This window comes from Manacus candei, unplaced genomic scaffold (assembly GCF_025592945.1).
Source record: "Manacus candei isolate 608988 ecotype Guabito, Panama unplaced genomic scaffold, ASM2559294v1 h1tg000049l, whole genome shotgun sequence".
Lineage (NCBI taxonomy): Eukaryota > Metazoa > Chordata > Aves > Passeriformes > Pipridae > Manacus > Manacus candei.
In genome coordinates this window covers 31,578,402-31,591,992 of record NW_026138097.1, presented here as the reverse complement: position 1 = coordinate 31,591,992, position 13,591 = coordinate 31,578,402, and the positions used below count along the sequence as shown (strand labels likewise).

Genomic DNA, 13,591 nt, shown 5'->3' with positions numbered 1-13,591 from the left:
TGACCATTCTTTTAAATATTTTGTTATAAATAACAGGCTACAAGTATTCATTTGGCTATTCTACAGTTAAAACAATATAGTTTTTCTTCACAGCATATATTACTTTATTTTGCCTGTATTATATGTGTTTTAATACACATTTTGAAACTGCATAAGCTTAACCTATCTTATCAATAAACATAGACAACAACTACAAACTCTGAACTATTCTGTCAATATGCCTTTTACATAACGGACTTACTAGCCAAAAGATTATTTTGCTGCATGAGTTCATGAGCCTTCTCCTGCAATTTTTCCACAGAGTCAAAAGGCTGGAAACGGTCCAGTAACACACAGGAAGAGATATTTACTACAAGCTGTGACAACAGGTCAATCTGTTTACTTGCTGAGCTGTTAAGCATCTTGTTCATCATGGTTTCTAAAATGAGGAAACAAATTGGACTCCTTAGTTTTAATAACTGGAACAGAAGGTGTGTCATCACTTGCACATCCTGTAAGAGTAAATACCCTTTGTTTTAAAAAGCATAGGAATTTTAGTGTGAGCTTGTGGAAGTGCCATTCATGTTTCAGTGGCTTTTACAAGCCTGAGCTACATTTTCCTTCAATTTCAAAGGAACAAAAATGTAACAAACTAGAGCAAAGTTTTAGAAAGACATCATGTCTTTGAAGCTATAGGACTTCTAACATTTTCTTGTCTCCATAACTTCTCCCACAAATACAAAGGGAATTGCTGTACTTCCAACATCACAGTAGAGACTAATCTGTCGTTTAATAATGTATTGGCCAATTCATTTCTACCTGATGCTGCGAATATTTCAAGAACTTTAAATATAGAGCATAAGTATTTTGACTGGAGCCCCACATTTAAAAACATCTGAAAAAAGCCTACAACCCCTGTATTTTTACTTCGATTTTATCTATGGATCCAGGATGAATGTATACCTTCAGCAAAGCCTCATTTCCAAAAAACCTGAACCTTTGGAGAAATTCAAATCTTCATCCATTGGTATAGAATGTAGGGATAGTGCTATATCCTTATGTTTGAGAAAATAAATAGAAAGATAGCAGGATCTAGAAACAACCTTAACTCACCTAGATTTAATGAAAACATTTGAATTTCTCAGGGAAAAATAATGTTATAAAACATCCAACACAGTTTTCCATCTTAAAATTTTCAAGGTTCACTTGAGGATATAGGCTTTAAAAAGGATAAGTGATGACATCATTTGATAACAATGGTGACAGACAAATTCTGGAGCATAGATATTATTTAGCATCAGCACAGGAAATATTACAATAGGAAGGCAGATAAGTAAAAAAATGTATGAAGCAATCTGAAGAAGTGACATGATTAACAGTGAGAAAGGATAAGGAGCACACGGAGAAAAAGTAGAGGAACTGACAGTCTAAAATTCATAAGATAGGCAAACAATGACAGAGTGAATTCATAGGTTGAGAGAAACCAGTACCAAATATAGATCCTGTATGTCTTATTTATGACTATCCTTGAGGAGGACAATAAAGAAAACACTTTTGATGCTACTTTTTTATGGCATTAGAAAGAACAGAATATTCCTAACATTAAGCCCTAGTGGTAGGGTTAAGCTTTCATATATGTCTTTATATATGTTTATCTTATCATATATAGTCCTATATATATTCTCCCCTATAAAGACAAGCTAAGAGTATTGGGGTTGTTCAGCCTGGAGAAGAGAAGGCTCCAGGGAGACCTTATAGAAGCCTTCCAGACCTTTTTGTGGCCTTCCAGTACCTGAAAGGGGCCTACAGAAATACTGGAAAGAGACTTTTTAAAACGGCACAGGACAAGAAGGAATGGCTTTAAAGTGAAAGAGAATAGGTTTAGATGGGATATTAGGAGGAAATTCTTTACTGTGAGGGTGGTGAGACACTGGAACAGGTTGCCCAGAGAAGCTGTATTTGCAGCTTCATTCCTAAAGTGAGCAACCCAGCCTAGTGGAAGGTGGCCCCATGGCAGAAGAGTTGGAACTAGGTGATCTTTAAAGCCCCTTCCTACCCAAACCACTCTATCATTCTGTGAAATATACACACATAAGACCTTAATTAGAAATCAATAAAAAACTAAAAAAAGCTTCTCTTGTTAATTAAGTTATTGAATATTTTAGCATAAGAAACATCATCTAGCTTGCTGTTTCCTTGGAGTATGGCATACTTTAAGTTTTCTGGAAGAATATATTTTCTTTCGCAACATGCATGAACTTCTGTATTCCATCACAGAAATAAGACATATATATGAACAGATACAATCCACAGGAAAGGTTTAGAATTGAGATCTAGAGAGTTGTATCTTGTATTTTTTCCATTTATAAATGTAGCAATTATGAATAAAAAGCTTGGTGAATCTGTGTTTGCTGTTATCTTCATCCTTTGTTACAAACCAAGTCAGCCTTCATCTTCCACTCAGCTTGTTTAACCTGTCCTTAACTGGTTTTTGTAAATCCATTCATACAAGTGCTATTTAGGATTAAAAAATGATAGAAGAATAAATTGGAATAAACCATGCATAAATAAATTTAGGTAAGAAACTGGAAGAAAGTTTCTAGTTATCAGGAGATTTGGGTGATGGCACACTTTTCAGTGATGACATCAGAGCTGTTTGTTTCCAGCTTTCTAAATACACATAAAACTTCATTACAATGAAGACAGTAGAGGGATAGCATGAAGGAAAGCTGGCTGTTTTGTTTTTTGGTGTTTTTTTTTATCACCCAGGCTGTTACATTATGAGTCACATGTAGCCCTGCGTAAGGGAGATTCCTTAATAGCAAAAACCACGTTTGGGAGAAATAACAGAAGATGGACAAGAGAGAGACTCAGCAAGCAAGAATTTAAAAGAGGAGCCTGCAGCACAACTGCCTCCCAATGCCTCCTGAGAGGTTTGTAAGGACTGTGCCCAGCAAGGAACTCACAAGCTCTAATGGGACAGGGTTTATATATAATTGGTAGGAAATTACAAATTGCTGGGCTGGAAAGCAAGTATAGAGGAAAACAGTCGCCTTGCCCACACACACCTAGCTTAGAAAGTAACGAAGGGTTTATAAAGAAAACCATAATCTTTTCAGCACTCAGCTTAATACTTACTTTGATCCAGGTGAGTAAATCTGACTCGACGACTGCGTAAAACAGCTTTAGAAATTGATAACTTTGTAGGGTCTTACAGCATGATGATTTTATAGAGAGGTTGGAAGAGTTCTATGTCTATCCACTCTGTACACAACACTTTCCAGCAGGAATAGCAAGGTGAATAACTTGTCACTAAGTCTGTTAACAATTTTTATGGCATTGTAGAGAAGTAAGAAAAGATACAAACACAAGCAAAGAAAATCTCTTGGATTTGAGAATAACTAGAAGTCATCTGAATGTGAGAGTAGGTGTGATAAAACAAGGGAATATTTGCTTTAGTTAGAAGACAAAATACATAATCACACAGATCAGGTGGTTTTAGAAAACTTGAGCTTTGGATGGAAAAAGAACAGATTGTGAGTGGTACAACCAGTAACATATATGGATACATTTAAGGCTTTAATTGGATCAAGTAAGGTAATTACAGGTCTAAACAGCTGATACAATGTAAGATTAATGAAATTTTGAAAAACAAACATAAGAATAGAGATTTACAGTAACAGCTACACAGGATTTTGGACTAATAAAATAAACAAAAAATACACAAGCTAACATAAAAATCAGAGTGCATAGTCATTTTTCAAGAAGTAAAATGACAAAGTGAATCTGTAAAAAGAAGTGTAATCAAAGTGTAAATGCAGAAGTGTGCTCTGGTACTTTGGAGAGAGGAGCTTCACAAAGGCATAAATGCTCTTGTGATCCATAGCCCATATTTATTTTCACTTTTTATATGATGTCAATTTTATCAACTATATTCCCTTAAAATAAAGAAATTCTACTTTCATAAACTACTTTACTTAAATCATATTCTGTATTGAGCATCCAAGACTATTAACCATTTATCAAATGTCCTTAGTTCTATTAAAAAGCTACATCTTGAGAAACACAGGCAGAGATTTCCATGATGTTGTCTACAGTGGTGAAGGTGGATCTGATGACTACAGAGATCATAATATCTATTTGATGAAGTATTGTTTGTCCATAACCTATCATGTAGGTCCCAGAGTTGCACCCAAACAAACAAAATCCATCTGTTACTCAACAAATATATTGAGACAGCTAAATTTCCAGCAGGCCCTGAGCTTAAGAGACTTATTCTTTCCTCCCTTCTATCTTTCCAATAGTGGAAATGATTCTGTGGGCTTGTATTATGATCCATCTTCACCATGGGGGTGAGGTGTGCACAGACTAGGCAGTAGTTCACTGGTTAAGAAAATCATTCTGAGAGAGAGCAGATTCAAATTTGCATCTCTCACTTAAGGGGGACACAGAGCCCACATTCTTTCTGAATTGAATTCTGGACACTGTTTGCCATTTTTCTTAGTAAAAGTGTGCAGCCAGTCCTGGTCCTTAAACACAGCCTTCAAACCAATACCAATTTCCATTAAACCTCACATCCTGTGTGCAAAGGAAAAGCCACACCAGCTCACACAAACTATGTACCAGATCAGTAGTACAATTTAAGACTGAGAACACAATTTATGAGCTCTCAGGAGCCTCTGTGGATTTTGTCCATCTCCTGCCTAGAAGCAGGTAGTGAATTCCAATAGAAGTTGCACTTCAGGTACATTTATTTATTTTAGGTCTATTCTTGATTTTTTCCTACAAAGCTGACTTAATAACCTGTATTGCTGTAAAGTCCATTTTTTTGAAGCAAGGAGGGCCTCAGCATCATCCTGGTGGCCCCACTGGGCCATCCCAGGGCTGGGGCTGACCTTGATTACTCTCTACTGACATTACAGCTCCCTGATTGTCACCCTATCTCAGGCTTTTCCGAGGCACAAGGAGATCACGCAACTGATTCTCCATAAACAGATTAAAAAAAAAATGCAGGCAATTCTTGATCAAACACACTATGTCAAATTTAATTTTCTATTTATTTCCTTCCAACTTTACTACAAAAATCTACTTCTACCTAATGGAACTGGGGTTACTGGGTTTATGCCTCCGTTCACTCCTTTTATGTATAGGTCTTATGTTTGTAACTCTCCCATGACACTTTGCCACTTCTGATTTGTTACCAATATTTTTTCAATATTTTGAAATTCAAATTATCCACGCAAAAGAAAAAAGACAATTAGAAAGATTTGAGACTAACTCAAGGGAGTAAAATCTCTTATTACATTACTTTAGTATCATTGAAGTAGGTAGAACATTCAATTTCAACCTAATGTAGTTCTAAGTTGAAGTTCAAGTCTGATAAGGCTAATCAGTACATGCACTTTTATGTACGTACCATATGTTTGCATTTTTTTTAGCAGTTTTTCCATGTCAATATCCAAATTACTTTCTATGAAGTGCTTTATGAAATTGCTTTGCAATGCTTCCTAAAATAAAAAGTGATAGCTGTTACATCAGGTTTATCTGCTCTAAGGAAATACAAAGCATAAATATGCATTTATGTTCAATTCCATTACCAAGATTTCCTGCATAACACTGGAGAAGTCATTTAGCCTCTCCATGGCTTTAATCTTGCCCTCTTAACAGGTTAACTCCACACACAGTTCAAATAATTGGAGGAGTAGGGGAGGGGAGAAAAGGGGGGAAAGAAGGTGACAGGAGAAGACAAATACATGGAATGAAAAAATCCCAGTAAAAAGAATGTTTTTTTTTTTTAAGTCAATATTTCCCCCATCAGTTTTTTCATCAGTTCCACATTTTGCTGGGAAATGCAAGGAGGTTCAAAAAATATTTTATTTCCCTTATTGTTCAGTGATACCATAGTGATATTGGAAATAGTGAGGTAACATCGCTTTTAAGTATTTTCACCTCAGAAGTTTCTCAGCATCAGACTGTAGGTTCATAACCTAAAGCTAGTCTGCATCTTTCTCAGCTCTTTTTAAATCTGAAGTCATATATGGACAGTTTTACATGTTTAGAAATACTGTATAGATCACACAGCAAAAAGTTGAAAACTAGAAACTTCTCCACGATTCACCAACCTGCAGTCGTGAGACTGTGAGGACATTTCCACTGGTTTTAAAAATCTCAGACATCCTAAGCCATGTCTCAGAATAAGTCTTCAAGTGTTCCACAAAACCAAAAGTGAAATTAGCCTGGGAAAAAGAATACATGGAAACAAATGAAGCTAAAAATGTGCACAGTAAATCATAAGAAACAGGAAAAACTGCCATGCTTCAGAGCCTCCGCAATTCCTTTTCATTTCACTTTGATAGTCAGCAGTAAGAACAACCATGTTTTCTTTTTTTCTACTTAAGAAATCGAAAGTATTTTTTCGCAATACCAAGCAAATCAAAGAAAGGTTTTCCTGCACTGTGTTTTCCTGTCTCCCACCTGACGTATCATAAAGACCTCTTTATTTTTATAATGTCTCTTTCATACAGAGTATCATGGAGGTGCTTCAGAAAGACAGAGAAAGAAATACAGTCAGGACATATTCGAAAGGAAGCCTTTGCAATTGCAGGTCTTTTATTCAAACTATTCACCAGAATATATAATAAAAATGAAAGCTGGAAGCATGGTCTGGACCATAAATTCAACTAGAAACATAAAATCAGTCTATTTCAACATACTCCCGCAGGGAAAGTCTTGAGTAGAGCCAAATATTTTCTGTCCCAGTCAAACATAGGCTGCAATTTCTCTCTTAGCAAACAACCAGCAATTTTTTTCCACCCTGTTTTAAACAGATCCAAGTGTACTCCAGATCAGAAAATATTGCAGTATCTGTTTGTTTAAATTGGTGTTATCAGTCATAGAAGTGCATTTAAGAACAATCCAGCACTGCTGTTATGGTAGAAATTGTGACATTTCCCAGCAAAGAGTGTCTGCAGTGAGTTGTAAACTCCAATTTGGGACCACACTTTTTACTATAATTCCTATTGAAAGTATACAATTTCTACATTGTATTTTAAGTGCCTTTTTCAAAATCCCACTCTTAGCACAACATGAGAAAACAATTTGTTGTGGCTCTTTCTTCTTCTTTTTAGCACAGAAGGCCTCAAAGAGCCCCTTACATGTAATTTTGTTTTCCCAAAAAACATTATGCATCTAACTTCTATGAGAATCCCTATTTCACTTGAAAAAGCCATCATTCATTAGGATTAAAGTGAAAGTGATCCTGAATGCTAAACTAAATCTGGTGTGAAATGAACTAAACAAGTTCTTCTGACCAGAAGCAACACAGAAACCTCATGGACTGAAATCCCAGATGAGGCACAACAGTGACAAGATGAAGACCAGCAAGGTTCCAAGGGTGAAAAACAGCCAATATGGGTGTCTACTATCTCCTCAGGACAGAACAAGCACAGGTCACACCATAATACAAGGAGATCAAATTTTTAGACATCACTAGAGATTTTTGTATCAAGCAACTTGTAAGATCTGGGCTCGGTTCTTCTTGACTTGATTCTGAACAGCACAAAGGATTAATTTTTGTGCTGAAATTGCTTTCAAAGGGCTACAGTAACTATAATGTGCTTGTATTCAACCTCCTTATACAAACAATAAAATGTCCCAAATTACTGCAGCAGCATGGATTTTTGGAAAAGATGACCTTTATATAATGCAGGCACTCATTTGAAAGAAATTAAAAGACCAAAGCAGTACGTTGTGTGCAGGAGCTATGGACACTAAGGCAGTATCCAAGAAACTGAACTAAAACCTATTGCCTATCAAAAAAAGATTTGAGAAAGACCTTATGCATACATACACACACACTACAAAGCAGGAAGCTATTAGAAAACTTCCTTTAAAAAGAAGGTTACATCCAAATAAGAAACAAAAAAAAAAAAGTCTAGAGAATAAAAAGAGAAGGTGTTAGTTTAACAATGTTTTTGCTTATTCATTCACCACAATCGGCCTTTGGGAAGTGCCTTGTGTCAAAAGCCTTCTACATGTGGAACACTTTGGAGAATCTGTTTCAAATTAAAGCAGCAGTATAAAAAAAAAATCATACAATTTAACAAAATGAACAATAGGTAGTTTCCGGAACAAGATAATGTCCAGCCAAGAATTCCAAAAGCACTCAAGGATTAAATAATTGAAGTACTCACTGTAGTGTAACCTCCTGATTAAAATTCCCTTGTTATCAGGGAAGTGGAAAATAACAATGCAAATGCATAAAGATGCTAAGAGAGGACTGCAAACTAATAATTCTGAAATCTAAATAAGTTTAAATTTTTTATACTAGTAATAAATTACAATAAAGAGTAGTAGTAAATAGAGAATATAAATAAATACAGTTGGGAGATAAAAACACAGAATTTTGAAATAGAAGTTGTCTGAGATTGAAGTGGAAGAACAAGCAAGTGAGGAAGAGGCGGTTGATGCAGAACAACTGAACACAGGCACAATGAATACTAAGAGATTATATAAGCCAGAAAGCAAGTGTACATTTGTACACCTGTACAATTACAGCAGTAAAGTCCTGGCAAGACTGACCCCAAAGTTTTGGGAAATAGCAGAGTTCTTCTAATGTGATTGCCTGAATATAAGATCACCTTTAAGAATATTCTGAAATAAGAAATACTTCCGTAAGATCAGTTCATCAATAGCAAAAAGTTTAGTTGTGAAAGTAAAGTTCAAAAACATCACATGTAGCCTTTGAACTCCTGGATGCCAGCTGGCACAGAACTGTTTTACCCTCAGTCAGCACCACATCCTGTGTCTGTGACAGTCACTATTATTCTAAACAATAGAACTGTTGATTTCTCTGAAGATAAAAAGCAATAACCCCACAATTTATGGAAGACTGATCAATTACATGGTCTTGGAACTAAATAGTTCATGTGGAAAAATTACAGAATATATCCTAGTATACAAACATCAATGTTCTTTGAAGCTTTAATCCTCTACTTTTTTATTCTACTAAATGGCTGTCATGTGGTCACACACCCTAAAGGAAATAAAAGCTTCTATTCCAATTTCAGTAGGAGATGAGGCTGTGTAAGGTCTACAGGGTAGGTTTTTAGTAGCTATATTTGAGACACCTGAGACAATATTTTGCATTTAAATTTTCTTTCTGTTCAAACAGTAGCTGATAGACTTCTGTAATAAAACCAAAGAAAAAGTTGTTGAAGAAACTTTCCCATTATATTCATATTTACAGATAAACAGGTACACATTCATAACTGCTTGTTAAAGGATTGGGGAAAGGGACAGGTGTGTATTTACACAGATATCTGAATAAGCTGATGGAACTTTTGTGAGCCTAAGAATATATAATGAGAAGGAGAGCTTGTGCTACAGGTGTCTACCAGAATCTTTGTATTGTTCCAGAGCACTAACCCCCCACAAAAAAGCCCTAACCAACCAACCCAAAAAACAAACCCACATACAAACTTCTTTCTGAACTGTATTACTCAGTCCAGATTTCACTCAAAGATATCTAGGGGAACATACTGTATGTCAAGATATTTATCTTTCTTACAGATGCTTTTAAGAATGGAGGTTTGGCATAATTATTGGCAAAATAATGTGGAAATATATTAAGTGCATTATTCTAAATGTCTTTGTAACATAGAATATAATTAAGTATTAAAAAAATTTTGTAATTTTATCACTTACAATTCATTCTTAATAGAATTTCCATCTATGAACATCAAGAGCAACTTCATTTTTAACTGACTAAAATTTTTAAATTAATTATGCTGAGGTCCAAACCAATAGCCTGTTCCCCAAATAAAGTTATTTAACTATGAAATATGAAATGGCTAAATCTTTTTTTTTCAATTCAGAACAGAAACTATAAAGTTACCTAGTATCTGCTATCTAGAATGGGCTTTTTGACTTAGATTTTTTATTATCTTTTTAAAGCACAACTCAGAATACCACAAAGTTGTCCATTTACGGAGAATATAGTTACCATCACATTTAAAGTCATCACTTAAAAACAGCAAGTATTTTTTTCCAGTTCTTAAATTAAGACAAATTGCTGTTTTTGAAAAATTAATATTGCAGGATAAAAATCATATCTTTGGAAGGTCAATGCAAAATTTGTGCAGAAGTCTAATGCATACTTAAAAAAGTCAACCTTTCTTTTACAGAGATGCTTCTAAGCTAGTTATGAGGAAACATGTTATTATCCATAATCACACTCCAGACAGAGCACCAACCATACCAGAACTGCAGAGACAATAAAACTGTTGAATGATACCAACTCATCAGCATCCACACGTACAGCACCTCAGCTATGACTGGTCATTCATGCTACTGGTGTTAGAAATATAATCAGGAAGGATGCACTGTAGGTATCTCGGGGTTTTGTTTAGAAATGCAGCTCAGTGACTCCCTCAGAACAGGCTTTTGTTCCTGGGGCATCCCTTCCCACAGCTCTCTATGCTGCCCCGTTGGAGTTCCCATCACAAGAAAATGTGGAAGGCAAAATCTGCTCTAGAATACATGAATCCTACACCTTGATCAGCATGATTCACATGACAGTTCTCCTAATGTGTTCTTTTTAACCTTTCTGTACAAGGTTTAAAGGACTTTGAAAAAAATTCTGCTTTTCACACTGAGGTGAAACCACTATAACAAGTAGAATAAAAGTTAAGGGAAGCATTAAGCTTAAAGTGGGAAACAGGTGAGACCTCAGGGGGCAAGGTGGATCTAATTTTCTGAAGGGCAATTATACGAGTGCAACTACCTACCCTGAAAGAACTGGACCTTTAAAATGAATTACAAAGACAAAAATCAATAAACAGAAATGGTAGGATTTTTTGATACTCACCTTCTCTATCACCAGGTCAATCATGTTGATATTTGAATTGTATAGTAACTTCCCATGTAACAAAGGTTTCAGGAAAGTCCATAGCAAAGCCCCATTAGGAGACTGCAAAATCTCTTGATAAAGCTTCAAGCAAAAAGGAGCTGCGAAAAGAAAGACAAACTTGCATTTAAGACAGACAACACAGGTGCCTGTGGTTTTTTTTATTCAAACAAAAGCTAGAGTCATATTTTGAGTCTGCCACAGCACCATGCTAAACACTATTCAACTGCCACTAAGCAATCAGTATAGGTCTCTGAATAGAAATTGTTTAACCACAGTCTATGATAGTGTTGAGGATGCAGAACTCTGAATGCTAAATATGAAAAAAATAATCAGAATCCAAAGAGCTCCTCACATTTGTGAAAAGCAGCCTGTGAACCCTATCTATACTACAAGTTACATTAGTGCATTTAGAGCAGAAGGACATATGCAAAACCTCTTCCCACAAAATGAATGCAGAGGGAACCCCCCTCCACACCCTTCGTTGTTCTGCAGTTCTGTATTCCTACATAAGAAAGAAATAGGAATACACAAATTCCTTCACAAATACAGATTTTTCTATTTGTATAATATCAGAAGAACCTACCAAAAAGATCAGAAAAAAATTGTCGTGACACTAAACTTCTTGATTTGAAAAATCTATCAATACACTTTTCCATTCCTTAATTAAAAAGACATATTCCTACATCACATGGGGCTATCAATACATCCTTCAAAACTAGGATGTAAGGAATAGTTTCCAAGATCCACCACTGCATTTGTACTCATGTAAAGGCAAGGAGTTTTCTATGAGAAGTATTTAGATTTTTATGCCCAGTTCATGTGTTTTGAGGGTTTTATTATTTATTATGAATGGATTTAGAAATGTGTCTTTTCTAGTACTATGAATAAATATTAAATAATGTCATTTTGTCAAGGAAGACAAATCATTCTACATAATAAAAAACTAGGCCAAAATCTTTTAAACTCCTGACAAAAGTTAAAGAAAGAAGTGTCAGAAATGTTAGACTAGGAACAGTCAGTTCTTTGCCCAAATTTTTACTTTCTTGAATGAAACAATCATTATTAAACACAGTCATTGCTAAATAACAGCAAAGGATTAAGAGACTGCAAGTTGGCCAGTCAGAAACATCAATATGCTAAAGGCACAAAAGATTTGCCAATATGAGTTTGCTGTCACTTTCAGGAAGTCATTAGGAAGTGTTTGGTATACACGAAACACATGCAAGTTAATCACTGTGGAGGAGTATGAATCAAATTTCTGTGGCCTCAATTTTTTTTTAATTTTCATTTTCCATTGCCTCATTTGCAAATTTGCAAAATATAGGCAACAGTATTAATTCACTTATAGGAAGCTGAAACTAACTGATGTTTTAAAGATATTTCAGGGTCCTATGATAAAAGGTCTCGCAACACTCCAGAGCTGTGACACCTTGCAAAAAAAATATCATCAAGAAACAGTGCTTCTGACCTATGGAGCTTTGAAAGAGACTAAGTTCTAAACAATCTGTCTAATCAGCCATCCTGCTAAATTCATTCTTCAGAGAGGAAAAAAAAGCAGAGCTGCTTGCTTACCACTATATCCCACACACATAAGTGAGAAGGCCAGGGCAGAGCTCTGATTCCCTCCCAAGAGTCCCAGCCCAGCCAGGGGCAATTTCTAGCTGTAGAAACCAACAGACAACAGAATCTTCCCTAGTGGCACTCTGTCACTGTATTCTCCTCTTGCACAGAGTCACTGAGGCACTAACAAGGTTATTAACAATATTAAAATTAATCAGGGTAAGTGAAATGTGTACTCAGGAAAGAGAGCAAAGGTGAAATTACATAAGAGCCAAGAGATTTTTCTGAGCACTTGACAAAGAGAATAGAAATATCAGCTACTAAAAGACTCATTTTATCCAGAAGGTTTGCATATTTTACTGCATAGAGAGTTTGCGTTCACAGAAGAGAAGCAAGGAGTAATGCATTCTCAGTCTTGTCTCTCAAAGATGTATTTTTAATAACAAGTGCTTTAAAAATTGTAATAAATATGTCTCAAAGACAGGAATATTCCTATTTATTATTTGCAAAGATAGAAAACAACCAGAATCATTTTTGTCTCATCCACAATTATCTCATAGCCATAAAACTTCTATTGATCAATGCCTTGTGTTCAAGATGACAGTGTCAACTAAGATGTCAGCTGCTATATAAATATTTCTGTTTAAGAGGGAAAAACTTTTCCAAACTCTGAGAGCATACTGCAACTTGTGATTGATATTTTTTCTTACTTGAATCTTCAGGAATGCCATATTTTGCCATATTGTCTTCCAAGAGTCCCATGTCTCTGGGCATGTCAATGAACAGGTTTGCATTGCTGAAAAATGGAGATTCTTCTTTACACACTGCCTTGATTACAGACTCCAGGGATCCAACAGCTGAACTTCTGAACTGCCCACCTTGCAAAAACTAGAACAAATGAACAGAAATACAAATGTATCAAACTAGCTTTTAGTAGCTTCAGGGAGTAGCTCTGGTGTTCTGTCAATATTGGCACCCAAGGAGATTGACAAAATTAGGCTGTTGAAACTGCTTTTAAGAATGAGGGCCTGCTGTGCTCTTCTGTTCTTCTGATCATCTTTATCATGGTGAAAGGTAACGTAGTTTTAATTATCAGGATACTCAATGAAAGACAGTAATACATTAAACTTTGAAAAAATCTAT

The 13,591-nt window shown here is 35.5% G+C and overlaps 1 protein-coding gene across 1 annotated transcript in view; it reads right to left on the bottom strand.

Annotated features, from left to right (window-relative positions):
• The window catches only part of ABCA13 (ATP binding cassette subfamily A member 13), a 175,366-nt gene that overhangs the window by 109,388 nt on the left and 52,387 nt on the right, over nucleotides 1-13,591 (bottom strand). The window contains exons 19-23 of the mRNA XM_051798954.1: nucleotides 13,159-13,336; nucleotides 10,847-10,986; nucleotides 6,102-6,215; nucleotides 5,396-5,486; nucleotides 242-418 (exon numbers count right to left, since the gene is read on the bottom strand). Coding sequence (XP_051654914.1) covers nucleotides 242-418; nucleotides 5,396-5,486; nucleotides 6,102-6,215; nucleotides 10,847-10,986; nucleotides 13,159-13,336 — 700 coding nt within the window. The remainder of the gene's footprint in view (nucleotides 1-241; nucleotides 419-5,395; nucleotides 5,487-6,101; nucleotides 6,216-10,846; nucleotides 10,987-13,158; nucleotides 13,337-13,591) is intronic.